The 25,305-nt window shown below is 53.2% G+C and overlaps 14 protein-coding genes across 14 annotated transcripts; 9 read left to right on the top strand and 5 right to left on the bottom strand.

Moving 5' to 3' along the window:
• Window positions 1–599: 599 nt before the first annotated feature.
• On the top strand, window positions 600–2,818 carry J4E86_007745 (uncharacterized protein; the record flags this gene model as incomplete). The annotated part of the gene is made up of 2 exons (XM_051448261.1): window positions 600–806; window positions 878–2,818. 2 exons carry the CDS (start codon window positions 600–602, stop codon window positions 2,816–2,818), a joined length of 2,148 nt encoding a protein of 715 aa, XP_051300528.1.
• Window positions 2,819–3,014: 196 nt separating this feature from the next.
• On the top strand, window positions 3,015–4,079 carry J4E86_007744 (uncharacterized protein; the record flags this gene model as incomplete). Its single annotated transcript, XM_051448260.1, has 3 exons — window positions 3,015–3,558; window positions 3,630–3,696; window positions 3,749–4,079. The coding sequence occupies 3 exons, from the start codon at window positions 3,015–3,017 to the stop codon at window positions 4,077–4,079; spliced, it is 942 nt and encodes a 313-aa protein (XP_051300527.1).
• Window positions 4,080–5,215: 1,136 nt separating this feature from the next.
• On the top strand, window positions 5,216–6,966 carry J4E86_007743 (uncharacterized protein; the record flags this gene model as incomplete). The annotated part of the gene is made up of 3 exons (XM_051448259.1): window positions 5,216–5,393; window positions 5,452–6,528; window positions 6,605–6,966. The coding sequence occupies 3 exons, from the start codon at window positions 5,216–5,218 to the stop codon at window positions 6,964–6,966; spliced, it is 1,617 nt and encodes a 538-aa protein (XP_051300526.1).
• Window positions 6,967–7,322: 356 nt separating this feature from the next.
• Window positions 7,323–7,790, top strand: J4E86_007742 (uncharacterized protein; the record flags this gene model as incomplete). The annotated part of the gene is made up of 2 exons (XM_051448258.1): window positions 7,323–7,554; window positions 7,615–7,790. The coding sequence occupies 2 exons, from the start codon at window positions 7,323–7,325 to the stop codon at window positions 7,788–7,790; spliced, it is 408 nt and encodes a 135-aa protein (XP_051300525.1).
• Window positions 7,791–7,941: 151 nt separating this feature from the next.
• On the bottom strand, window positions 7,942–8,624 carry J4E86_007741 (uncharacterized protein; the record flags this gene model as incomplete). The annotated part of the gene is made up of 3 exons (XM_051448257.1): window positions 7,942–8,300; window positions 8,350–8,421; window positions 8,471–8,624. The coding sequence occupies 3 exons, from the start codon at window positions 8,622–8,624 to the stop codon at window positions 7,942–7,944; spliced, it is 585 nt and encodes a 194-aa protein (XP_051300524.1).
• A 1,288-nt stretch (window positions 8,625–9,912) lies between these two features.
• Window positions 9,913–11,293, top strand: J4E86_007740 (uncharacterized protein; the record flags this gene model as incomplete). The annotated part of the gene is made up of 2 exons (XM_051448256.1): window positions 9,913–10,129; window positions 10,200–11,293. 2 exons carry the CDS (start codon window positions 9,913–9,915, stop codon window positions 11,291–11,293), a joined length of 1,311 nt encoding a protein of 436 aa, XP_051300523.1.
• A 158-nt stretch (window positions 11,294–11,451) lies between these two features.
• J4E86_007739 (uncharacterized protein) lies at window positions 11,452–12,184 on the bottom strand (the record flags this gene model as incomplete). Its single annotated transcript, XM_051448255.1, has 2 exons — window positions 11,452–11,798; window positions 11,848–12,184. 2 exons carry the CDS (start codon window positions 12,182–12,184, stop codon window positions 11,452–11,454), a joined length of 684 nt encoding a protein of 227 aa, XP_051300522.1.
• A 527-nt stretch (window positions 12,185–12,711) lies between these two features.
• J4E86_007738 (uncharacterized protein) lies at window positions 12,712–13,943 on the top strand (the record flags this gene model as incomplete). The annotated part of the gene is made up of 3 exons (XM_051448254.1): window positions 12,712–12,754; window positions 12,802–13,420; window positions 13,505–13,943. The coding sequence occupies 3 exons, from the start codon at window positions 12,712–12,714 to the stop codon at window positions 13,941–13,943; spliced, it is 1,101 nt and encodes a 366-aa protein (XP_051300521.1).
• A 316-nt stretch (window positions 13,944–14,259) lies between these two features.
• Window positions 14,260–15,089, bottom strand: J4E86_007737 (uncharacterized protein; the record flags this gene model as incomplete). The annotated part of the gene is made up of 2 exons (XM_051448253.1): window positions 14,260–14,783; window positions 14,849–15,089. 2 exons carry the CDS (start codon window positions 15,087–15,089, stop codon window positions 14,260–14,262), a joined length of 765 nt encoding a protein of 254 aa, XP_051300520.1.
• A 347-nt stretch (window positions 15,090–15,436) lies between these two features.
• On the bottom strand, window positions 15,437–16,413 carry J4E86_007736 (uncharacterized protein; the record flags this gene model as incomplete). Its single annotated transcript, XM_051448252.1, has 3 exons — window positions 15,437–15,754; window positions 15,804–16,355; window positions 16,411–16,413. The coding sequence occupies 3 exons, from the start codon at window positions 16,411–16,413 to the stop codon at window positions 15,437–15,439; spliced, it is 873 nt and encodes a 290-aa protein (XP_051300519.1).
• Window positions 16,414–17,345: 932 nt separating this feature from the next.
• On the top strand, window positions 17,346–18,366 carry J4E86_007735 (uncharacterized protein; the record flags this gene model as incomplete). The annotated part of the gene is made up of 2 exons (XM_051448251.1): window positions 17,346–17,441; window positions 17,491–18,366. The coding sequence occupies 2 exons, from the start codon at window positions 17,346–17,348 to the stop codon at window positions 18,364–18,366; spliced, it is 972 nt and encodes a 323-aa protein (XP_051300518.1).
• Window positions 18,367–18,639: 273 nt separating this feature from the next.
• On the bottom strand, window positions 18,640–19,275 carry J4E86_007734 (uncharacterized protein; the record flags this gene model as incomplete). Its single annotated transcript, XM_051448250.1, has 1 exon — window positions 18,640–19,275. The coding sequence occupies one exon, from the start codon at window positions 19,273–19,275 to the stop codon at window positions 18,640–18,642; it is 636 nt and encodes a 211-aa protein (XP_051300517.1).
• Window positions 19,276–19,685: 410 nt separating this feature from the next.
• On the top strand, window positions 19,686–20,309 carry PUP3 (proteasome core particle subunit beta 3; the record flags this gene model as incomplete). Its single annotated transcript, XM_051448249.1, has 2 exons — window positions 19,686–20,117; window positions 20,166–20,309. The coding sequence occupies 2 exons, from the start codon at window positions 19,686–19,688 to the stop codon at window positions 20,307–20,309; spliced, it is 576 nt and encodes a 191-aa protein (XP_051300516.1).
• Window positions 20,310–23,506: 3,197 nt separating this feature from the next.
• On the top strand, window positions 23,507–24,897 carry J4E86_007732 (uncharacterized protein; the record flags this gene model as incomplete). Its single annotated transcript, XM_051448248.1, has 3 exons — window positions 23,507–23,618; window positions 23,675–23,947; window positions 24,002–24,897. 3 exons carry the CDS (start codon window positions 23,507–23,509, stop codon window positions 24,895–24,897), a joined length of 1,281 nt encoding a protein of 426 aa, XP_051300515.1.
• Between the last annotated feature and the right edge of the window lie 408 nt (window positions 24,898–25,305).

The raw sequence follows: 25,305 nt of genomic DNA, 5'->3' as shown, positions 1-25,305 counted from the left end.
ATGACCGCTGTAGACATCTTGGATCGTAATCAACACAATAGCAACGTTGAAAACAATCTCATTAGCAGCTTTGCATGGTGATAGTATAGATTGTGCGATTGAGAGTTTACTTAAGTGCTCGTCGCGGTATCTCACTGCCCGTTGACGCAGCCGCAAAAGTGGACAACCGCATCCCAAGTTTACCAAGACGGGTATGCTTCGGAGAATGACGTCCTATTGCGGAATGCATTGCTACGACCGGTATGTGCGGGCTTGAAAAGTTGAATCGGGAACTACGTGTGGACACCAACTGACAGCTAAAGTGTGGGGTAACGCGGGGATGCCATAGTTTACTCGCGTCATGATCAGCACTGCCACGAGCGTTCACGCATCACAACGGACTACCGAAAGCGTTGCACTCAGAAATGTCTGGTCGTTATCGACAAATCAGGTCTGGCAGTCATGCCCGAGAACTATGGGTTGGTGCCAGTACCTGTACGGCTGTCATCAATGGCCCACGCGCTCTTGACTGATTGAAGGATACCATTTGCTTCTCCCTGGCTATATTGCCGCTTCAGCCTGTCAAACCTTTGTAGGCTACTTTGCTTCCTTCTGTTATCATGAATTCACTTAGTCTACCATTTGACATGTCAGAGTTGAGGTCACATCTCAATCCTCTTCTACAAGCACTCAGCACAACACCAGTGTTCAGCAGTTTAAAGCCCTCGACTGCAGCGGACGGACTAGCTGCATTTCTATTTCTTCTTACATCGCTCGGGTATATCACTCGTGGTCGCATTTGGGACAAGCCGGACCCGAACTACCATGTAAGGAGACTACTTCCACGCAACTTTGCATCCTTGATGTCGCAGCATTACTGACCATGCTGTTATTGTAGGTGTATTTTGAGAGACCACAGATCGCAGAAGGCTTTTCAGACGGGAAGACCACTTCTACGCGCGACGTCTGCCAACGCCTCGATGAGGGCGGCTATCATTGCGTCATCTTTTGGGGCTCACAGTCTGGTACATCGGAGCGCCTCGCCGAAAACTTGGGTCGAGAGTGCGGCGCGCGCTTTGGAGTAAATGCCTTGGTCGCGGACTTATCCGATTACGATGCCGAGAGTGTTGCGAGGATCCAGAACAAGTACTTCGCCATCTTCATCCTGAGCACATATGGCGAAGGCGATCCGAGCGATAACACTACCGGCCTTTGGGATTGGATCAAGCGGGTAGGCGACGACAACATTCGGCTTGAGAGCTTGCGATACCTGGCGTTCGGTCTCGGTAATAGCAACTACAAGTACTACAACAGGGTCCTCGATGTCGTCGCCGATGTCTTAGATGCTGCAGGCGCTACTGCGCTGATGCCACGACAGAGAGCCGACGATGCCAATGGTGGCACAGAGGAGGACTATCAAGCATGGAAAGATGATGTCTTCACTCTGCTTACTCAGATGGGGTTCGAAGAGAAGGCTGTCACTTACGAGCCGACGATGAGGGTTGATCTCGCCGCCGTGAGCCCTGGTCCCGAAGCAAATTCCGTCACATCGGTGCACCACCAACGATCTGCCTTGAACTCAGCCATAGTTCATTTGACCATCAAACACTCTCGCGAGTTGTTCGTGTCGGGAGATCGTAACTGTGTGCACTTGGAAGTGGATCTGGGCAATACGGACATCGTGTACAAGACTGGGGATCATATCGGCATCTGGCCTGTCAACCCTGAGGAGGAAGTCAACCGACTGCTCGACATACTCGGCTTGCAAGGCCGTAGACACCACTGCCTCACCGTAGCACCGAAGAGCGATTCCGACAAGCCAAAGATACCGTCGCCGTGCACGCTCGAGACAGCTTTCCGCAATCATCTGGAGGTTTGCGCGCCTGTGGCTCGGAAGGCTGTGCTCGAAGTTGCTCAGTTTGCGCCCACCCCTCAAGCCAGATCGAAGCTCCTCGACATTGCGCAGGACCGTGGGCGTTACGAGCGGTTCACGTCTTCTGCACACGTCACGTTCGCTCGGCTGCTCGAGCTTGCCAGCCCTGGTGCTGCGTGGACCTCGATACCGCTCGCCTTCGTTATCGATAACTTGCTGCCACTTCAGCCGAGATACTACTCCATCTCTTCGAGTTCCGTAACGTCTCCCCGGCGCATCGCGATCACCGCACTGGTAGTCAATAAGACGATCACGACTGAAGGCCAGTCGAGGACCACAATTCCTGGCCTGACGTCCAATTACCTCTTATCGGCATCCAATCTTCACCCGGCCGGAAATACGCCAATTCCCACCTATCACCACTCAGTCGGAAGTGGAGATGTCCAGGGCCAAACAATTCTCGCGCACGTGAGGAAGTCGAAGTTCAAGCTGCCCGTCACATCTTCGACTCAATTGATCATGGTGAGCGCTGGCACCGGCTTTGCTCCTTTCCGTGCGTTTCTTCAGGAGCGCGCCAAATTGCATGCGATTGGTAGGCCGATTGGCAAGATGTTGTTGTTCTTCGGATGCCGGAACCAGGAGGATTACATCTACCATGACGAGCTGGCAAAGATGCAGGAACAGCTCGGAGAGAAGCTAGAGATCGTTACGGCATTCTCGCGAATGCAAGGGCAGCGCAGGGTGTATGTGCAGGACCGGGTGGCCGAGCACGCTGGCAAGGTGCTGGACATGCTGGAAGGCGGGGCCAACATGTACATCTGCGGCAAGGCAAGCATGGCCCGGGAGGTGGATATGAGGCTGGAAGAAGCGGTCCAGGGTGCGCAGGGTAAGACCGAGGCCGACGTCAAAGCGTGGGCTGACGGGCTGAAGAAGAGGGGCAAATGGAAGGCGGATGTTTGGGGGTGATTTCGGTTGAGAGGTGTTTACCATAGCGCGTTCGTACGAAGGGAGGGCGACCCCACTTTTACCAATTTACCCCTGCCAAGCCAAGCAACACGGCCAAAGCCCATCCGCGCCCCAACGGCAGCTTGTGCGCCAGTTATCCCGCCACCTTTTGCTCACACCTCAAATTTTCATACCTCTCTTTGCATAGCAGTCAACAATGGATGTCGCTCTGGAACTCCTGGATCCTCTTGTCCTGGACAAAGCCTACGCATGGGCTCTCCCCTCGCCCGGCTTCAGCGTAGCCAATTCTTCGTTTTCAGACTTTTCGGCCGCTAGCACAGCGCCTGCGTCCCAATGGCCACGCGACAACATTTACCGTCAAATTCTATCGATTCTCGTCATTACTCAGCTCGGCGCAACTTCTCTCTACCTCTTTTTCAGCTCTCTGTCCTACTACACTGTCTTTGATCGCCGGCTCGAGTACCACCCACGCTTCTTGAAGAACCAAGTCTCCCAAGAGATCAAATCATCGCTCTTCGCCATCCCCTTCATCAACCTTTGTACTCTGCCTATTTTCCTCGCTGAAGTGCGCGGCCACAGCTTGATCTATACCAACACAAGCGAATATGGCTGGCCCTGGCTGGTGGCTTCAGCCGCTCTGTACATGGCTTTCAATGATTTTGCCATCTACTGGATTCATCGCCTAGAACATCACCCCAGCGTGTACAAGTACATCCACAAGCCACACCACAAATGGATTGGTAAGTGTCCCCAGTATCTTTCAGATGTCTTGCATTTTTGTCGCTCTAAATAGCAATGCTAATTTCAACAGTTCCTACACCATGGGCTGCGCTAGCGTTCCACCCGCTTGATGGGTTCGTTCAGTCATTGCCATACCAGTGAGTATTCCCTAGACCATTTCCCCAAAACCCCATTGCTAAATCTCAAAAGCATCTTTGTTTTCATCTGTCCAATGCAGAGACATCTGTACATGGTTCTCTTTGTTGCTGTCCAGATCTGGACAATCTTCATTCACGATGGCGATATGATTACCGGCCATTGGACAGAGAAGTGGCTCAACAGCCCCGCCCATCACACTTTGCATCACATGTACTTCACAGTCAACTACGGACAGTACTTCACATGGGCCGACACCTACTTCGGCTCTCACAGGGCACCACAGCCAGAGTTGGACCCTATTCACGATGCGCTCAAGGTTATGCGTGCGAAGGGCCTAGTGGATGAGCAGGGCAACCCCATCAAGCACGCCAAGAAAGAGTAGACGAGTCACGATTCCACTTCCTGGGGGAGTTTATGAGTTTTATAGATTTCTTTGAGGACAAGACGAGATATGGCAGATCATTGGTTAAAGACAGCCAATTAGCTTCTCAGATCCTCAATTTTTGGACCTGCGGGTCATTTCGGTATGATAGATCTCCTCGTTACAGCGAGAACCTTATAGCAATATCTAATGTTAATGTAATACCAAGAAGCGCTTGCTCATACCAACACTGTCATTGATGAATGATCATGCCGATCTGATGGTTTTCGAGTAGCATTATCAATCAGCGATTGCTTGAGCAGGAAAGACACTCAAACGCCCTGTGGCACGCTGAGTTACGGACGTGGAGAAGCTCTAGCTCCAATAGAAAAAGGCTGTTGCTTCCGCTACCCCGACTTTTTTCGTCACGTCACGTCGCATGATGTACGAATCCAACCAGTCTGTCAAAGGCCGCCTGGACTTCGGTAACCTTCTATCGGCTTTGTGGTATTTCCATAGGATGGGTCTGGCGATATCCATCCGATCTCAACCTCGGAATGTTGAAAACGGCAAGCCCGCAGGATACAGCCTCTTGACCCCGAGCCTTGGCGCCCAACGTAGAAGTCTATGCCGCAAACTTCCTATCCTCGACTATCCTAAGCCGCACGCGCGACCAGCGTTCTCGATCCGCCATGCCGTGTCAACCAATGTGCAGCATCCGATTGAGCTGTCAAGCGGTCCCAACACGTCGGTCTACCCTGTTCTCTAGGGCCCTCCCCCGCATTTTCCCATGCACCCCAACATTGCGAAGCGAAGAATGACGCATACCCGATAGGTTTGCGGAGACTTGCGAGCAGAAACCTGGGGAAAGCGTTGCCAGTATGGTGCGACGGATCCCAACGTGGCAATCCAGGTCAGCCTGCGAGAGCTCTTCGCATCGAGCTTGGTTGCGCGTCGTGCCGGCCATTGTCGGAGAGCGAATTTGAGGCTACACGAGTAGCATAAGTAGCACGCGATATCTCCTGAAGTATGGCTTGGAGTATCGCAAGCTCTCGAGCCTCGCCTGTCATCATTGCATTGTTGACTCTGATCACCACCTCTGTAATATCGTCCGAACTCCTCACCACTGCCTAATACAGGTCAATATGGCTCAAGACATGAAGAAGGTTGATATCTTCAACGAACGGTCTTCCAGCATCGACAAGATTGAAGATATCACGACTGCGCGCGAACATGCGGATCAAATCGCAAATCTCTCTGGCATCGAAGCTACAGCCGCTTCGAAGGCTGCTTGGCTAATATCCATGACTGTTTCTCTCGGTGGCCTCCTTTTCGGTGCGTAACTCTATTCCTAAGTTGAATTCTGAGATCCGACCTTGCTGACTTTGTCGAGGTTACGATACTGGCTACATCTCTTCGGTGCTCGTTACTATTGGCTCATCTCTCGGCCACGAACTCACGTCCTCCGAGCAGGAGCTCGTCACATCACTTACCTCTGGAGGTGCCCTCGTGGGAGCTGTCATAGCTGGTATGATTGCCGACAAATATGGTCGCAAGCTGCCAATCTTCTTGGCGTGCGGCGTCTTCGTTATCGGCACCATACTCCAGACGGCTGCGTATCACCTCCCACAGTTCGCTGTAGGCCGCTTCGTCGTAGGCCTGGGTGTCGGCTCAGCGGCTATGATTGTTCCTCTGTACATCTCAGAACTGGCGCCAGCCAAATATCGAGGCCGGATGATTGCCTTTAACAACATGAGCGTCACCTTCGGCCAGTTTCTTGCGTCATCCATTGGTGCCGGCTTCGCACAAGTCGGAGGCGCCAACTCGCAAGCCTGGAGAGCAACAGTTGGCATCGGTGCGGCACCCGCCATCCTCCTTGCCGGTCTCCTGACTCTCTGCCCCGAGTCTCCCCGCCAACTAGTCGCACACGGGAACGTAGATCAAGCCAGTATTGTCCTTACGCGCATCTACCCAACATCGACCGAAGAGCAGCGACGCGCGAAAATCATGAGCATTGAGATGAGCATCAACGAAGCCACACAGACTATGGTGGATGATTCGGTGTTCAAGACTCTGGCCCGTATCTTCACCACGGCATCCACTTTCCGTGCTGTGTTTACAGCATGCACGATCATGGCCATTTCACAACTGTCGGGCTTCAACACACTCATGTACTACTCAGCGACGCTCTTCAAGATTGTAGGCTTCAACAACGCAACCGCTGTCGCCATTACCGTTTCCGCCACGAACTTCATCTTCTCGCTCGTCAACCTTGTCATTGTCGACAAGTTCGGCCGCCGTCGCATTCTCCTGATAACAATTCTGGGGATGAGCGTCTGCCTGGTTATCGCCGCTGTCAGCTTCTCTTACATCCCGATTGATCTCCGCACATTGGCTGTTCAGAGCGAAGAGATTGGCTGGCCAGGTTATGTCCTTATTGCCACGATCATCATCTTCGTTGGCTTCTACTGTAAGTAACCTCACTATGCTGAAGTCTTTTTTGTCTTCTCTTCCGCTATCACTAGGCCAGTGCTAACTTCAATCAGCTAGTGGTGTGGCTACCGTGGCATGGATCGGGACCGAGCTGATTCCTATGGAGGTCAGAGCTGTTGGAACGATGTTGAATACGGTCACATGCTGGAGTACCAACATCATCATCGCCTCGACCTTCCTTTCCATGATGAAAGGCATCACCCCATCAGGGGCCTTCGGCTTCTACGCAGGCATCTGCTTCGTCGGCTGGCTATTCGTCATCTTCTGCTTCCCTGAAGTCAAGGGGATGCCACTTGAGGCCATCCGCGAAGTGTTCGAACACGGATTTGGCGTCAGATATGCGAGGAAGTGGCAGAAAGAGAACAGGGAGTTTGCCAAGATCAATGCAGGCAATTCACAAGCCTTTGGTCACTAATCAGAGGTTTTCATGTATGGATGACATGAGGCTGGCGAGTGGGTTCTTTTCATGTGGATATTTTAGTTGCGCTTGGTATGTTGCTTCTCGCGACGCGACGAATACATTGCTGTACTTCATCTTGCACAAGTACCAAGCACACACATAGCATGCATGCGGTGAAGTGATGAGATAACATTCGGTGTTGGTGTCAAGTCCCCTAACCAAGTACCACGGTTCCAACACCGGATCCCCCAGCCCGTAGCCCTACCAACCGGACCCCTTACCAGGCCAACATATCAACAAGACATGCAAAATACTTCTCCTTCCTACCCCTCCAGCCACCTCCGTCTAAACGCACAAGCAAAGTCGTCACGATGCGCAAAGCAAGCCTCATCGCCATCCTCGCAACCGCCATCACCAGCGTAACAGCCATCGACAAAATCGGCCGCTCATCAGACAAATGTTTCGCCTACGCCGTCACCGATGAGGCCTGGACAGAAAACAACATGAGAAGACGGCGGGTCGTATACGATACCACGAAGAGCATTCTGCATTACGATCAGACCATGTATAGCATTGGGTGGATGTGGTCAAACGAGAAGGAAGGTGTGTATCCTACCATATCCCATCGTTTGGAGATCAGCTGCTGACTGTTGGCATTCATAGCATGCAAAGCTCGTACGGTAGATACCGTCGTGTACTACAACGGCATCGTCGTTCCGGCAGGCGCATACGTTATCGACAGCAGCGAGATACTGAGTGAAGATGGGGATCGCGCGCATCAGTGTCTTTTGGATGTGTTCAGGACTACTTTGGGGAACAACCTGAACTGCACGGTATGATTTGGGTGTGGACTTCAGGTAGTGAGGAGGAAGGGATCGGCGTTGCATTTAGGGGGCTGGGGATTTGGAGTTGCATTTGCAGACTATTGAACGCGGAGGTGCATTTTGTATGGGATATGTTGCGCTTCGAGATAGAAGGACAAGCTTCTTCCTACGCTTCCCACCTCTTCGTGTTATCTCCACTCTTCACCTGCAAGTAGTTTCCAGCAATCGGGGCTTTGAGCCCAGCATCCACAATGAACTTTGGCCAGTCAATGCCGAACCTGCTGCTGACAGCCTGTTGATGCGCAGCCGGAACCGCGAAGTTTGCCGGCTGCTCATGCAGCAAGAATACGTAACGATGAGTTGGAGGCGCGCCAGCGGGTGGCGCAGGACCAAAGTACGACGAAGGTGTTGTGGCTGTCGTAGTGAGGACCGATGTGCCGTTCTGCTTGGTGCCGGAGGGCGTGTAATCTTGCAGGAGGGCATGCAGGACGGTTGATGCACGGCCGTTTTGGGTGACATCGATGTCTGAGCAGTGTCAGTGTGATGCGTTTTTGATAATGAGAAGGGGAAATACCGATCATTGCAAGCAGGTACTTTCCGCTAAGTGTTGTGTTGGTGAGACCAATGACAGGAGCCTTTGCCGTGGCTGTTCTACATGAGTATGGCACATCCTTCTTCACATATCGGGCTCATACTTGACTTCTTAACGATGAGACCGGGACTGATGTACTGTGTCCCGTAGTAGACATCCAGTGTTGCATTGGTGGCAGGAGTGAAACCCGAGGGCGTGGTCTGCGCGGTGGCCGACGCAGCGAGGACCAGCGAAGATACAATTGTCGTGAACTTCATTTTGACACGTTTTTAGTAGGAGTGATAGATGTCAGGGTCTCAGATGGTAGTTTTCTGAGAGCAGTCGACGAACAACATCATAAAGGCCCCACTGTGACATGATGTGGTCTGGCGCCTCCACTACAGCCATGCTATCGACATGCGGGTGCTCTGCAACATGTTGAGTACAGGCCAAGAGAAATTTAGAAAGGCAGGATGTTTATAGATGAGGCTTGAATCTAAGCGAATCTGATATGTTGCAGGCTGAAGGGGCCTTCATTCCGATCCCTGTCGCCCCCGCAAACTATACATACGTGTTGTCGGCACTTGACTTGAGTGTCTTTCTATCCGTCGCAACCAATTTTCCAGTGCTGAATCTTGGGATGAAGTCCTTCCTCGCTCTTGCTATAGGCTTGTTTGACATGGCTTTGGCGTGGTCACATGATAGAAGAACCCAACTTGATGTCCCAGGTCCGGGTACCCAATTATATCAGCTGCGGTCCTCATCGTACGTCTAGTCCTTTGAAATCTTCTATATTGGGTCGCTGACTATCGCACACAGCGACGATCCGTCCCTGGACAGCCAATGGGTGTCTCTGCCAGTCAGTTCTTTGGACATACGCACCTACGTGCTCAGCGACAGCCAGGATGCCGCTAGCAAGTTCTATCTCGTGAAGTACAATGCAACGAACACGTGGGAGCTTCATGTGGCCGAGGATGGGGATCGGCAGGTGGTGTTGCATAGTCGGAATCAGTCTAGCGAACTCCTATACATGAGCGATGTACTGCGTCCGGGTTCGACCGACGTGCTTGAGGGAGAATTGGCAGAGTGGGGGGTCTTCATCTTGGATAACAACGTCCTTGATGTTAGAGATGGAAGTGCGCTGACGGAAAGGTCTTTCGTAGCTGCGCACCCGGAAGCTGAAGGTGGTGTGTATGAGATTGCGTTGTATGATGGTGAGTGCTTTCCTTCGAGCGGCCGGGCTTTGATAATGACACGGTTCAGGACAAGGCACTGCTTCCTTGAGGACGCTGACTGGTATCGAACTGAACTTTGTGAGGCTTCCAAGGATTTGAAATTGTACATAGTAAACTCAAGTAAGGTGACATGGTCCAAGGCAGCAAGTGCCCAGGTGGTTCTGGCTGTTGGTGTTGTTTGTCTGTGCGGCTATCGATAGCGACTTCCCAAAAATCCAACTCCAATCTTGGCATCCCACCAACGCCGCTCCCATTGTCGACAATCCACCAGCCCCGCCCCTGCGCCCGCCGCCTACACACTGCCCCGATACCAGTCTCTGCTATTCTCACTATGCCGGGCGCCAAGACCACGCTGCTCATCGAGGGCACCTTCGAGGAGCTTACCGACGAGTTCGCACAATACATCGACAGCCTCAAAAAATCCCAGGGCGATGAGAGCGCCAACCTCCAGGGCGAGAGCGCGGACCTGCTCAAGGAGAACAAGAAGGACGATGTGCTCAAGAAGCTCGTCGTCGGCAGCCAGGCGCTGAACCAGGCGCCCGAGAAGGGTACGGCTCCAGCAATGACTCAAGGGGTCCTTCTGATGGAGAAAACACCGGGCTAACAATGAGTGCGCAGAGTTTATTGCGGCCTACAACCTGCTCATCCACCTCGTAAACCAGTCGCCAAATGTCTCCATCTTCATCCCCAAGATGTGCCAGAACCTGAGCACGCCCATCTCCTCGTCGCCTCTGAACGGTGGTGGTCTTGCGCTCTCCATCCTCAGCACCATCTTCAACACCACCCAGCCGGACAGCGAGACGCGCTACCACGTGCTCCTTGCCATTCTCCGTGTCATTCGCGCCACATCAAACTTCGAGACACTGCGACCACAACTCAAGCAGCTCGACAGCTGGATAGCCGCATGGAAGACCGGGGAGGAGGATTCGCGCAAGCTCTACCTTGCTGTGAGCGACGTCGCATCGGACGCAAGCGAGGAGGAGCAGGCATACACATATCTGCTACGCGCACTCAGGACATTCCCTTCAGAGCAGGCTTCGTCCCCAGAGGCTCGCGAGCTCTCTCTTCGCGCCCTCAAGTCGGCCCTCACACACCCGACCCACTTCGATTTCCAAGATCTCACCGATCTCGACTCGATCCAGGCCCTCCGTAACTCCGACCCCATATACTTCCAGCTCCTTGAAATCTTCAACTCCGATCTCCTGGATGACTACAACGACTTCAAGGACGAGCACGATGGCTGGGTTGAGGAGTCCGGCCTTGACGCCGGTGCCTTGAACCGCAAGATGCGCCTCCTCACTCTTGCGTCCATGGCTGCTTCAGCGGGCCAAGCTAGGTCGCTACCTTACGAGAGGATCGCAAAGGCACTACAAGTACCATCCGAAGACGTCGAGATGTGGGTCATTGACGTGATCCGCGCTGGTCTCGTCGAGGGCAAGCTCAGCCAGCTCAACCAGACCTTCCTGATCCACCGCTCAACATACCGCGTCTTCGGCGACAACCAGTGGAGAGAGGTAGCCTCAAGGTTAGATTTGTGGCGAAACAGTCTGCAGGGTGTTCTGCAGGTCATCCAGCAGGAGAAGCAGAGGTTCGCGCAGGAGAAGGAGGAGGAAGCAAACAAGGCCGACCAAAAGGCCGATATGGCGTCGCGGTTCGGCGGAAGGGGCGGACAGAGGAAGCAGCAGAGGGCCATTGATGACGATATGGACTAAGTGGTTACGTCGTCTTGGTGCGCGTTTCTTTCTTTCAAAAGGGGTCGGCTTGGGACGGATGCATTATGAGGCTTTTCAGGTTCATGAACAGCAGCCCTCGAGCTGCATGATAGACAATGCAATTCAGATATATTGATTCTTGGGCGTCTCCCTATAGACTATGAAGCCTGTGTCTGCACAAAGGTGATGTTGATGGGCTTCACGCCACGCTCCTTGAGCTTCTCCACAACGTCCCGGTAAACTTGGTCAGGCTCCTGCTCTGCGTTGATCTTGACAACCCTATCCTGGGACTCGAATTCATTGACCACGGGCATGCTTGTCTCCACGAATGTCCTGAAGCGCTTCTTGATACTCTCGAGGTTGTCGTCAGCGCGTCCTGATGTCTCGCCGCGGACGAGGAGTCGCTTCTCCATGACAGCTTCGGAGCACTCGAAGAAGATGGTGAACTTGGAAGGGCAGACGGAGCGCTCGAAAGCGTGGGCCTGGTCGAGTTTGCGCGGGAAGCCTATCATGTTAGACCGTGGACTGGAAAGTAGCTGCATGGGTCATCGTACCATCAATCAGGAACAGTTTTCCGTGGTTCTCTCCGCTCTCCATGCTGGCCTCCATTGCGTTCTCCAACAGCTGAACGGTAACCTCCATGGGCACGATAGTGCCTTCCTTGATGTACGTCTTGATCATCTCGCCGAACTCGCTGCCCTCGCGGTTCTGCTCTTCGCGCAGCAAATCACCAGCAGAGAGATGCTTGAAGCCATAGTCACTGACGAGCTTCGTACATTGCGTACCCTTTCCGGCACCGGGGCCACCAAGGACGAAAAGGACGGTCACTTCGTCGCTGGACCAGCGGGGAGACTCGCGCGAGCCCGCGGCAGTCTTTTCAATGGCAGGCATCTTTCTAGTGGGGATGTGAAGGCTTCACTTGTCCTTTGCCGCTGGGGGAATGGCCCTGAATAGGTCCTTTTGGTTGGTATCCCTCGCCTTTTCGCTGATCAATTATCGCGTTGAACAGGTATGTGCCTAGTCCCAATATCGCGAGGATGGGCCAGACTTTGAGTGGGGATTTCGAGGGAGGTGTTCGGATGTGTGTCGGAGGCTGCAGAGGTTGAGATAAGAGGTCAGTGTATGCGTCGCATATATTTTGTGTGATCTCTACTCACTTCGTTCGGTCCGGTTGGTTCGCCGGGTTGACGGAGGCGAGATGCGTTTATCCTGGAGGAGGAGAAGGCGCGAGCTGCAAGAAATTGAGGCTGGCGAAGGAGGATACGTTGGCGCGAGATTAGCGAAGACATGATGGTTAACATGGCGGTATGCAGCAGGGGCGACTGTCGTGGCTGCCCGCAGTTGCTCTGATCACTAGCCCAAACGCGACTAGCGTCCACGTACGATATCAGGGCCCAGGCACCCAGGCTCCACCTCCAATGTTCCATGGTTCCAATACAGACACAGACCACCACCAGCTCGGTGGCATCTTGATATTTGCTAACAAACATTTCCGGCTAATTCACTAGCACAGCAACACATTGTCTTACAAGCTTCCAAGCTTGTCAGCCCGGCGGTCATGACTGGTACCAGTCTCTTCTCCCGCGCTCACAAGCCGAGAGGGTCTCCGCCCAAGAAGATGCGCGGCTTCCTCGCCTTACCCGGTGAGATCAGAAACCAAATATACGGCTACTACTTCGACTCGGAGCGTCGCTGTGAGATCGCCAGCAAAGGATCCAAATTCACGCAGCGGAAACCACAGACTGTCAAGTTGTCATCAAATGTAATCGCTACAAAGAGCACGACTCCTGCGCCTGATCCTGAGATAAGCGCGACTCCTCCTGTCGTGATTCGCTTCTCGAGATCACTTGGCAAATACAACGCTGTTCAGGGCCTGCGAACGAACTGGCCGGACTCGCTATGTGCGCTAAATCTTGTTTGCAAGCAAGTCTATGCAGAGACAGCGAAGTTGCTCTACCAAAGCACAGTTTTTGTCTTCGACGCGCCAAAGCGGATGACAAACTTCTTCAAATATGCCTCGTCCATCCACTTGGGAAGCATCACCAGGTTGCATCTCCACTACAGCACTTATGGAAATCCAAACAAGACCGTGGACGTGGTTTGGCAAGAGAAGCATCATCAAAGTTGGTAAGTATGGTTGCGATAGTGACAGACTTGGACGTTGTCCGGTATGCTACATGCAGAAGTAACTAACGCCATGTTCACTTTCAGGCAGCGAGCTTGCGAGGCCGCCTCGAAGAAGCTTACTGGCTTACGCGAACTTGAGGTCTGTGTAGAGCTTCACCATGGCCCTCGAAAGATCAGCCTGCGCGAGAAATGGATGAGACCTCTGCTTCAGTTCCGTCGCCTAGCGTCCCCAAAGAAAGCCGCGCGCGGGACCGTGGAGCCACCACCGCTTGATCAGCGACAGCCAGGTCTTCTGATCGTCAAGGTCAAGTTTCGGCATCTTTACGCCAATTATGCGTCGTATGCTGGTCTCCAAGGACTGGACCGGGCAAAAAGGGAGTTGTATCTGCTCTTTGGCCAGGCTATCAGTCTGGCGATCACAGGGTCGACAGAAGAAGCGGCTCTGTCTGGGTTCAGAGAAGCGTATGAGGGGAGGCATGCACAATATCAACCCTATCTCCCATCCTCTTGGGCGGGTCCATAAGATTCCCGAAAACATGGCCGTGCTGGGTGTTGAGAACGTCGGTCGAAGAAAAGTTTGGGGTACTGAACAGATATTCCGAGGGACCCGATGAGGGCACTCTATGCGCCACTTGGTATTGCATAAGAGCATCATGCTCATGCATGTGAAGGCATCAAATATGCTCAGACCATATTACTGGATATAGATTGATGGTCTTCATTGACATTCACTAAATTCTATGGTCTACGCAATGTCCATCCTCTAAGTGATCGCAAATTTCCACTGCCATGTAGTCCGGCAAAACGTGACTCTCAGATCTAACTACAAATCACCCAGCTCAAGCACTCGGGTTCTGCTTAGTAGCCTCATCATCAACTTGCGCCTTATTCGCAGCAATCTCCTCTTCAACCTCAGGCGGGAAGTCACCAGGTACGATACCAAAGACACCAACGTCACTACGACCCATACCGCCACCCTTCTTCTCCGTCTCCTCGCTCTCCTTCAACACAAAGAACCCCGGGTTCTTCTTCATCTCCTCGTCGTCGAATTCAAACACACGCCAGTCGGCATTGAAGAACATGCGGTTGCATACACCTGTGCGCAGGAAACCCGAATGCGAGACAACAGCAATGACTTTCTCGGGGCGGGAGTAGAGGTCCTTGAGACATCTCTGTCCACGAGCTAGGATAGCCTTTTCGGTGAAAGCATATGGGTTCTTGGATCCACCGGTGGTCTTGTCTGGGAACGAAGGGTCTACGACGGAGAAGTCGTACTGAGGGAATTCCTTGGAGATCTCATCGATGGGTGTTCCAGTGTCACACGGCTTGTCTGCGTTTTCTTGCCAGTTCGCGTCGGGGATTACTGCAGTGCATATCAGTATTAGTCACATATACATAATGTGTCTTGCTCAGTGACATTGCTCTTACCCTTGGTGCCTTTCTTGATAAGCCAGTCCAGCCCGATAGTGGCAGTCTGGAGCGTCCGCCTTTGAGCGCTGACAACGATGAGCTCAACTTCATTGCCGATCTTGCTCTCTTTCAGACTCTCATGTAGCTCGCGACATTGCTGCTCGCCCAGCTCAGTAAGTGGAGGGTCCCTGATAGACCAGTCGCTGGTGGCATTGTGTTGTGCCTGAGCGTGGCGAATGAGTATGAGAGTTGGCGGCATGATAATATATTACAATTGGATAAGAAGAGTGTATTTGGATGGTGGGATAGACGCGTGACGTAAGATACTTTGGATGGAATTGTTGAATGGTTTTCAAAATCGGATTGCAGGGTGACGCGCTAGTGGGGCGGATGTACCTGCATGGCGAATCTGGCATCGTCGATGACGCAGTCAACTGTCAATCCAGAATTGGCAGGAGCGACGAAGCAAGCTTGAGAAGCGGGCCGAACAAGAAGATGATAGTGCTAGTGCTTGACTTTCGTAAATGTTGTTCATTGATCGTGAAAGGCAGTGAGAGCCGCTCGTTATGCATGTAGACCGTCTACGCGGTGTCATGCAGTCGTCGTCTACTCTTCCATTTTCTCTTCCTCCTCGTCATCATCGTCGTCTCCCTCCAGCGCCTTCTTTGCCAGCTTCTCAGCCTCTTCTCGGATGTCCTTGGGCACTTCCTCGTGCCTGCCCTTAGTAGGACCGTCGAGACTGCTAATCCATGTCATCTCAAGCTCAAACTCCTTGTCCTTGTTGTCATCGTGTGCGACGTAGATGATGCGTGCTGCCTCCTTGACACCCTCCTCTAGTGATAGATTTCCCTCGGAGAGGTTGAGTTTCTCGAGCTCTGACTTGGCGACCTGGCGGCCCTTGCCTGTAGCGGCACCGTAGTAGCCCTGCACACGTTAGTTGTTGGACATGTTTAGGTTACAGAGGTCTCCATACCCAGTATAGACCGCTGGGCTCAATCATGTAGAGCGATGGCCCACCATGCTTTGCGCCTTCTTTCTTGCCTCCCGAGCCAACAGTAGGCCCTGAACCAACTTGGCCATCTACCGGTAGCTCGGCCTCGGAGTCCCAGCCTGCAAGGATGGCGGTTATACCGAAAGGACGGACACTCGAGTAGAGGGTATACGCTTGGGCATAGCTTCCCATGCGGTCGGCGAGAGACGATGAGGGGATGGGTGCCTTGTAAAGCTGCCGCCATTGGGCTGCCTCGTCGCGGGCGCGGGAGACGAAGTGGCGACCATCGGGGAGGAGACCGGAAGACACAATGCCCATGTTGCGGTCCACAGTTGCTATCCGCTTGTTCGCGCCGGGCTTGAGCAACTTGCTGCTGACGAGCTTCTCCAGAGCGAGTACGACGCCATCCTTGCACTTGATGCCAACCGCTGTGCCACCGTTTTCTACTGCCTTGACCGCGTATTCGACCTGGAAGTTTCGACCATCGGGCGAGAAGACCGAGTTGGACAGGTCGTAACCTGTACCTATTGACGTCTACGCCATAGTTAGATCGACTGGGGTGCTTCAGCTGTTACGGTGGGGTCTTTACCATGGTGGGCGGTGTGGAGACTGAGAAGGGCGCTTTGTGTGTTCCGGGCGATCAAATGGACCGCAGATTCTAGGGAAGCAATTACGGGATTGTCAAAGGTTGGCAGTCGTGTGTCTCGGTGTTGATGAATCTAGGCAATGGTGTATCTGCGCAAGCTCCAGGTAGCTCACTAGCGCGCGTGCGTGCCAAGGCCGACACCTAGAGGCATCAACCTGCGTACGTGAGCAGCAACTCGCGAGCATTGCAACTCTCGGTCCTCCTTGCTTCGTCTGGAACTGTTGGTGCGATCCGCCTCCTCGTTGCTGGCGCTACTGGTGTGTTCGCTGCCTGCTGTCCCGGCTTCTTCCGTCTGGGCCTCCAATTGCCCGCACCTCACATCCAAAAGTGCATACGCCCATACACATTTGATGAGTTGTCGTCCCAAATCGACCACTATTTGCAAGCTCTCAAGACACATCATTGGCTACCAGCAGACTAGCCGGACAGGTTGGGTTTCAGCTTCGTCACTAATTGGATGTGGGCGACAAAATTATCAGAATCATCCCGCCTACACGCATGACCCCGACAGCACGCTATACTCAACGGTACATAAAGAACCACCATCACGCTGCTGCTAATTTTCTTCTTGCCCCCTCTTCACTGCTGACTTGGTCAAAGTATATTTGAATACCTTTCCGTTTGTTCTTGACTCACAAAGGCACCCTTTGTCGTCCCCCGCCGATTGTCGTCAGCGCCCAACGCAAGCGCGGACAAGTACGATTCCAAGTTTCCATATACTAGCCAACGGCGAATTCTGAGCTCGAGTCTACAAGGTCTTTCAATGATATAGTCCATCACTATATACGCCTTTGTCGACTCCCCGCCTAATACAATACTTGAACCTCCGTTTTCCAGAACTTGCCCCTCATCCGCTTGCTGTTGAGACCCTAGAGGACATGCAGCCCATGCTCCTGCACCACTGCGACTGCACTCACGACACACCCATCTCATTCAGTCCTTACGCCTTTTCTCAGAACATTTCTTGCGCAAACGTAAGCTCGTTTGTCTTCGGCGCTGGTAAACACTAACGTTACGTCATAGTGCGGCACAATATCTACGGGCATCAACGTTCAGGGGAAAGCAGCAGAAGACGCAAACATGCAACAAGATGAACTTACTCGGCTGTTCTCAGCCAACATGAACTTGTCTCAAGGCAACCCACAGCCCATGCAACCACAGATGCAACAGGAACAACCAGCGCAACAACAGCAACAGCAGGAAGAGGCTCCCAAGCAGATCGTCTACGCTTCTCAACACTACACTCATTCATATCATGTACCTACCCGCAGTACCTCCGAGCCAGCCTTGAAGACACACATCGAATCTTCGGACCTCGCTGCCGTACTTTTGAGGAACAGTATTGATCCTTCTCTTCTGTTCCCTTCCCAGATCGATCTCTTCCAGAATGCAGACGACGATCAGCGGCTACGTCTCCTCGAGCTCTGGCGTATATCTCCTCCATCAGGTCGTCAAGGACATCCAGCAGGCGTGGATTACAACATGTCCCGACAGCTCTACGATTGGCCACCTACCAGTCTCGCACAGGAGGAAGCCATGGCCAAGCTGAGATATGAGAGACAACAGGCGGAGTCCGCCCAGCAAGAGGCTATTCAGCAGCACCAGCAGCAGTTGGATCAGAGCATGGCGGCAGCAAGCGCTGAACCATACATGGCATCAGGCTACGAGATGATGGCTAGACGCGAATACGAAGAGTCATGCAGAGGCGAGAATGCGTTGAAGGAGTCGACCAAGTACAACCAGGCCACCGATCCAGTCTACAACAACACTGGCAGCAACGGCCTTTGGCAGAAGAATGTGGGCAGTGTAGCTGACATGGAGAACACTTACGGAGCATACGCATATGCACGAGAGTATGGGCTGCAGGGTGGTTATGGCGACGAGGAGATGGTCATGTGAAGCGTCCTCTCGTTATGCCGGGCCTCGAGGATAGCTCAGGATGGATTGTTAAGCGTGTGCATGCATATGTGCATATCGAATTTCCTATATTATACCCAGAACTAGTTGTACACACGAACAGTAACGTGGGAGGTCTGTCAAGGATGAGATAGTTCAGTCAGTAGGATACCCAGACATCACTACTTTTTGATACACCAATCGAGCCATGTTTAAACCTCGTTACATGGAAGATGAGAACAGTGTCCATGATATCGTACATTTGAGCGGGATACTCTATTTCTTCGCCTTTCCACTGGGCCACTTCTTCCAACCTCTTCCGTGTCCCTTCTGCTTCCATTCCTGGATCAAAGCTGGCATGTTTAACATGGCCTGTCTCCTCATCTCCAAGCGTCCCTTCAGTGTTCGCTCCCAAAGCTTTCCCTTGACCTTCTGTCCCTCGCCCGTGCCCTTGACTTGCAATCCTCTTTCTACCCGCCGCCTTTCCTTCTCGCCAGGCTTCTTCACAGTCCATGGCAGTAGGTCGACGACACCATGCTCCGAGGCAAGCTTAACAAGATCGGCTTGTTTCCGTAGACCATACGCGGGGGAGTGCCACCGTCCGGTTGCGAAGTTCTTGTGTGGGAGGAATGGATTTGGGTAGGGCAGGTCGTGTGCTTCTGGTGGTATGTTCGAATTTGAGGGCGCATTTGCGGGTCTCGCGATGGCCTCTGGCGCGGATGTCTCGGTCACGGAGGCATTGGGGTTGGTTGGTGGGGTTGTCGATATTGTGCTTGGGGTTGCGTGTGAAGTCGGTGATGCGAGTTGAGATGAGAGACTGGGAAAGAGCGATGGTGGCGGGTACTTTTGGAAGAAGCGCAGTAAGCGCGGGGGCAGCGACTTTGCGATTTCGACAGACGTTTGGGCGCTCATGGTGGGTATCTCGTGGGTTGCGATCGGTGCGGGCGTGTCTGTTGGTGCATCTCAAAAGTTCGGTGCCAAGAAGGCGGTTTCGAGCTAGGTACGAGTGTCCAGGGCGGCCCGGGGAGCTCGCGCCTCCGCGTAACACTGTGAGCTGCCTGCCCAGGTGAGTACATCACAAGCACCCACAACACCACCGTTTCCCACATACACCGGAGAGCTCTACGTCCTCCTCTGTTACTGTAGTTGCCAATCGAGGGTCATTCCGCATCACATACACAGCCATGGTAAGCTGCCCGCAGTCAACTTGTAGTCCATAGCTAATCGCAACAGTCGTCACCATTCTCAATAAGTACGCCTCCACCGAGACCACCCCGCATGCTCTTCTAATAACTTGAATAGACGGTGGCGCCTGCGTGGCCATGGTGGGCAAGGACTGCGTAGCCATCGCATGCGACCTGCGTCTCGGCATGCAAGCCCTCACCGTGTCCAACAACTTCCCCAAGATCTTCCAGTACGGCGACGTTTTTCTAGGTCTGACCGGCCTCGCCACCGACGTATCCACCGTATCAGACCTGTTCCGCTACAAGGTCAACATGTACCGCCTCCGCGAAGAGCGCAACATCAGCCCCCAGACCATGGCGAACCTCGTCAGCTCAAGTCTGTACGAGAAGCGCTTCGGACCGTACTTTATCAGCCCCGTAATCGCCGGTATCAACCAGACAAGCGGGAAGCCCTTCATCTGCGGCTTCGACAGTATTGGATGCATCGACTTTGCGAAGGACTTCATTGTTAGCGGAACAGCCAGCGATCAGCTGTTCGGTACATGTGAGGGACTGTGGGAGCCTGATCTAGTGGGTTGTATCAATACGTGGTATTGGGCTAGGCTAACATCATGATAGGGCCCCGAGGACCTCTTCGAGACAATCTCACAGGCGCTGCTCAACGCTGTCGACCGAGACGCGCTTTCAGGCTGGGGCGCACACGTATACATCATTGAGAAGGACAAGGTCACAAAGCGGTTACTCAAGGGCAGGCAGGATTGAGGTGTTGTATGGCACGTGGTGGCATATAATCATGTTTATGAGCTATGAGGAATGCTACAGGCGCTGCCGGGGGTCTGCCTCCAGGCTGTGACAGGATAATGGGAACTACCAAACTATCTTATGACACGTACGCGGAAGCACCCCAAATACGCCAATCTGAACAGTAGACGGCTAGACTTGGCCTCTGAATCAAAGTATCACCAAGTCCACATACAATCATCCATGGTACAGCTCCTTCCTCGGGCTTGGAAGCCCGAAGGTAACAGTACCCAACATCGGACTACCGGTTGGACTGGCTCTACCCTTGCGTATCAAGATCTACCTAGTGTGTGACACTGTTCCAAGGTGGTTCCCAGGTATCATCTAAGGAACCACATCATGCAGTGGGGTCAGGGTACTATCGATAGCAGCCACGCACGTGATCTGGTGTTGCCTTAGCGTACATGCACCTTATAGTTCGCGCGAATCCTCCTCCGCAAGTCCACGAACCGTGACCCCCGCGAAACGAAGATGACTGCGGCCGTTCCGCCCCCAGCTGCTCGCAAGCAGCCACCGAGTATCGACGACATCCTCAAGGCCAAGCGCGAGAAAGAAGCGGCTGCCGCAAAGCCCAAGTTCATACCGAAGGCCGAGAGAGAGCGCATCGCGCTTGAGAAGCGACAGAAAGAAGTTGAAGAGGCGCAAAAAAGGCGAGAGGCTTCCAACGGAGACAGCGACGCATGGAGACATTCGCAAGACAACAACCGCACAAATGGCCACAACAGCCACAACGGCTCGTCCTCATTCGTACCCACGGGGCCGCGCTCGATGCGCGATGCGCCGACTGGACCATCGTCCATGCGAAACGATCGCAGAAATGGAGACATGGCGCCTCCTCCACCGCCGGACAAGAAGGGCAACAAGCGCCCTGCTGACGACACCGAGGCGGCATTGATAAGGCAAAGATACATGGGCGCGGAACAAAATCAGTCGACGTTCTCGGCCAAGAAGAAGCGCAAGAGGACGACGGAAAAGAAGTTCAACTTCGAGTGGAACGAGGAGGAGGACACGAGCCACGATTACAATCCCATCTACCAGCAGAAAGCTGAAGCAAGCTTCTTTGGGCGCGGCCGACTAGGTGGCTTCTCTGAGGAAGTCACCAGCGCAGCGACAAAGAAGATGATCGATGCGATTATCGAGCGAGACCCGGAACATGGCAGAGAACGAGCTGAGCAGCTACTTGAAATGGAGCGACGGCGGAAAGACAGGGGCGGTCGCGCACAGTTGGACATGCACTGGAGCAAGAAGAAGCTGGAGAACATGCGAGAGCGCGATTGGCGCATCTTCAAGGAAGACTTCAGCATTGCTACCAAAGGAGGCGCAATACCGAACCCTATGCGCAACTGGGGTGAGTCCGGGCTTCCGGAGAAGCTCTTGCGCATCGTGGACGAGGTCGGCTACTTTGAGCCCTCACCTATTCAACGTGCGGCTATACCTATTGCTCTGCAGTGTCGCGACCTAATCGGAGTCGCTGCAACGGGTTCGGGTAAAACCGCCTCCTTCGTCCTGCCACTGCTTGCCTACATCTCACAACTACCTCCTCTCGACGCGTTCAACCGACACGATGGCCCGTATGCCCTCGTCCTCGCACCAACTCGCGAACTTGCTCAGCAGATCGAAGTGGAGACTCGCAAGTTCGCATTACCACTAGGTTTCAAGACGGCTGTCCTCATCGGTGGTCACTCCATCGAGGAACAGTCGTTCCAGATGCGTGACGGAGCCGAGATTATCATTGCCACGCCCGGTCGTCTGGTTGACTGCATTGAGCGTCGAGTCCTTGTTCTTAGCCAATGCACTTATGTCATCATGGACGAAGCTGACAGGATGATTGACATGGGTTTCGAAGAGCCCGTTAATAAGATTCTCGACGCTCTACCTGTCAACAACGAGAAGCCTGATAGCGAAATTGCTGAAGACCCCACTGCCATGAAAGCAGGAATGTACCGTCAAACCATGATGTACACAGCTACTATGCCGCCAGCTGTAGAGAGAATCGCGAAAAAGTATACACGTCGTCCTGCCATCGTTACAATCGGTAACCAGGGCGAGGCTTCCGACACTGTCGAGCAGCGTGTCGAGTTCGTCCAGGGAGAGGAGAAGCGGAAGAGGCGTCTCCAAGAAATCTTGAATACGCGCGAATTCGCCCCACCGATCATCGTCTTTGTCAACATCAAAAAGAATTGCGATGCGATCGCTCGCGACATCAAACATATGGGCTTCGCATCAGCTACAATCCACGGTGGAAAGACCCAGGATCAGCGTGAGGCTGCTCTTGCATCCCTCAAGAATGGGCAGATCCAGGTGCTCGTCGCCACAGACGTGCTCGGTCGTGGTATTGACATTCCAGATGTTTCCCTGGTTGTCAACTTCAACATGCCACCTAGCATCGAAACATACACGCATCGTATCGGTCGTACTGGTCGTTTGGGAGCGGACTCTGACAAGCCCGGTGTTGCAATCACTTTCTGGGGTAACGAAGATGCGGATGTGCTATACGATCTTAAGCAGATTCTCATGAAGAGTGAGATAAGTAAGGTACCTGAAGACTTGAAGAAACATGAGTCGGCGCAGCAAAAGGGCAAGAAGAGCATGGGCAAAAACATCACTTAATGAATTGTAGGACCAGCATCCATGAGGATGAAGATAGGGAAGTAGTCGATTACATAGCTCTCCGTTCTTACCACAGAGAAGCACGGTGCAAGCCGCAATAGGAAGCAATAAAGCACAGTCGTCATAATTTTCCGAGACATGGGCAAACTGCCAACTGCCATGGCAGATGGCCTAATGCGCGACTCGGTAGTGCCGATCTACCCCGGACTGCCTGCACTCCTAAGCTGCAACCCGTTAGCAAGTGGAGAAAGGCAGCGTCACTCGGACGCCCTGTCCTGTTGGTTTGCAATGCAAGCCGCGCGTGGTCAATTAGTGCACGCGCACCGTTGACGCTCGTCCACGGAAAATCCCCGCCTCGATAGAAATAAGCCCTTACTCGATGTCGCTTCCTACCGGCCCGTTTCTCCTGTCATTTCTGTCGCCCTGCTGTGCGTTACGGTACCCGTCTCCTCTTCGAACTGATGGCGTCGCAATTCTGCCTCTTTGTGCCTGGTTCGTTGTTGCACGGAGGAGCTGCGTTTTGACCAGTTTGAGACGGAAGGCTCGGAATGGCGTCGCTCTCTGTCAACCTTGCTTCTAGCGTCACATCGTCTGTTTTCGCGGCGGAGTCGACACCGGCGCTGGGGACACTCGAGTCCGCCGGCGCTGGAATCACTGGAGGTAAGTTTCTAGCTGTGTCTGAGCAACGCGATTGTCCTGTACTGATGCCTTTGTAGGCTACACCGGCGATTCTCTTCCCCTTAAGATCATCATCGCGTTTCTGCTCGGTCTTTCGCTCTACAACGCTATCGAACTCATTGTTCTCGCTTTCGTCACTTTCCAGCGCTACCATGGCTTGTACTTCTGGTCGCTCGTCATCAGCGCATTCGGCATCATACCATACTCGCTGGGCTTCATCATCAAGTTCTTCCGCTTGTTGGACCCTGCGGCAAATGCTGGATATGTCGGCGTCGTCTTACTCACGCTTGGCTGGTATCCCATGATCACTGGTGAGTTCAGTCAACGCTGGAGGTCCCCAGCATGCGGCTACTAACAACGTCTAGGGCAATCAGTCGTTCTATGGTCGCGTCTCCATCTCGTTACGAACTCGCGCCGAGTCCTTCGCTGGACTCTCTACATGATTATCGTCAATGGCGTACTGCTCCACTCAGTTACGACCGTCCTGACCTTCGGTTCCAATTCGAACTCGCTTTCCGATGCTACGCTGCGTCGCTTCGTCCGCGGATACTCGATAATGGAGAAAGTGCAGATGGTGTGCTTCTTTGTGCAAGAAACCATCCTGTCCATAGTATACATCAAGGAGACGGTACGACTACTGAAACTCTCGGAAACGGTACAAGACGACGTACGCAGTTTCGACGACAGCGCTGGAAACCAATCCCACGGGCACCTCAAGAACACAAACGTTCGAAAGACAATGTACCAGCTCCTCACCATCAACGTACTAATCATTGCCATGGACATCGCCCTGCTCAGCGTCGAATTCGCCAATCTGTACCTCATCGAAACCACCCTGAAAGGCGTCGTATACTCCATCAAACTCAAGCTCGAATTCGCCGTCCTAGGCAAACTCATCCAACTCGTGCGCGTCCGAGCCGAATCCGATCAGAGCATGAACAACGCCTACGCACGCGGTAACAGCTTCGAACGCCGGAATACCCTGACACTGGAAAAGACACAAAGTGGTACAGCGAGTGTGGGCGCATCAGCGAGACTCAACGGCAGCCTGCTCACGCACGATTTTGGCGGATCGCAATACCCCGACTTTGTAGATCCCCGACGCATCAGCCCGAACGTTACGCATGCGGAACCGGCGAATGGCGAGACTGGGTGGGAGACGCGAGGGCAGCAAGAAGATCAGGATAAGTGGAGGAGGCGGGTTAGAGTCAAGCGGGGGAGCTGGATCGATGAAGAGATGGACAAGCATAACATTGGGTGAAGTGGCAGTCTATACCTGACGGGTTGACATGCGGATCTCGGCTTGCGTACGAACAGTTCTCTGCCCGTTTCATCCCGGACCAAGTGAACTTCGCGCCGTTATGCCGTATGCCCAGATATGGGTAGGACAACACGACAAGATCTCCGCCGTTTCATCGATATCGAAGTGGATGACTTGCAGTGTTCACAACACGAGACTATCCTTATGGATCCTCTGTCCTCAGTACGACGATCTCTCAACAGATCCGGTACATCTCGACGTCTCACTCAGCAACCTTCATGCTGTGTATCGCAGCCTGTTCGTATCATTCCCGGACGTCGGAAAACTGCCTCCAACATAGTTGCGGGTGACAATACTGCAAGCTCCGCTCAATGGCACCTGCATAACGGTATTACCGAAGGAAACGTC

The sequence above is a fragment of the Alternaria arbusti genome, assembly GCF_024043155.1.
Source record: "Alternaria arbusti strain BMP 1465 chromosome Unknown scaffold_11, whole genome shotgun sequence".
Taxonomy (NCBI): Eukaryota; Fungi; Ascomycota; class Dothideomycetes; order Pleosporales; family Pleosporaceae; genus Alternaria; species Alternaria arbusti.
This window is presented reverse-complemented; position numbering and strand designations above follow the sequence as displayed.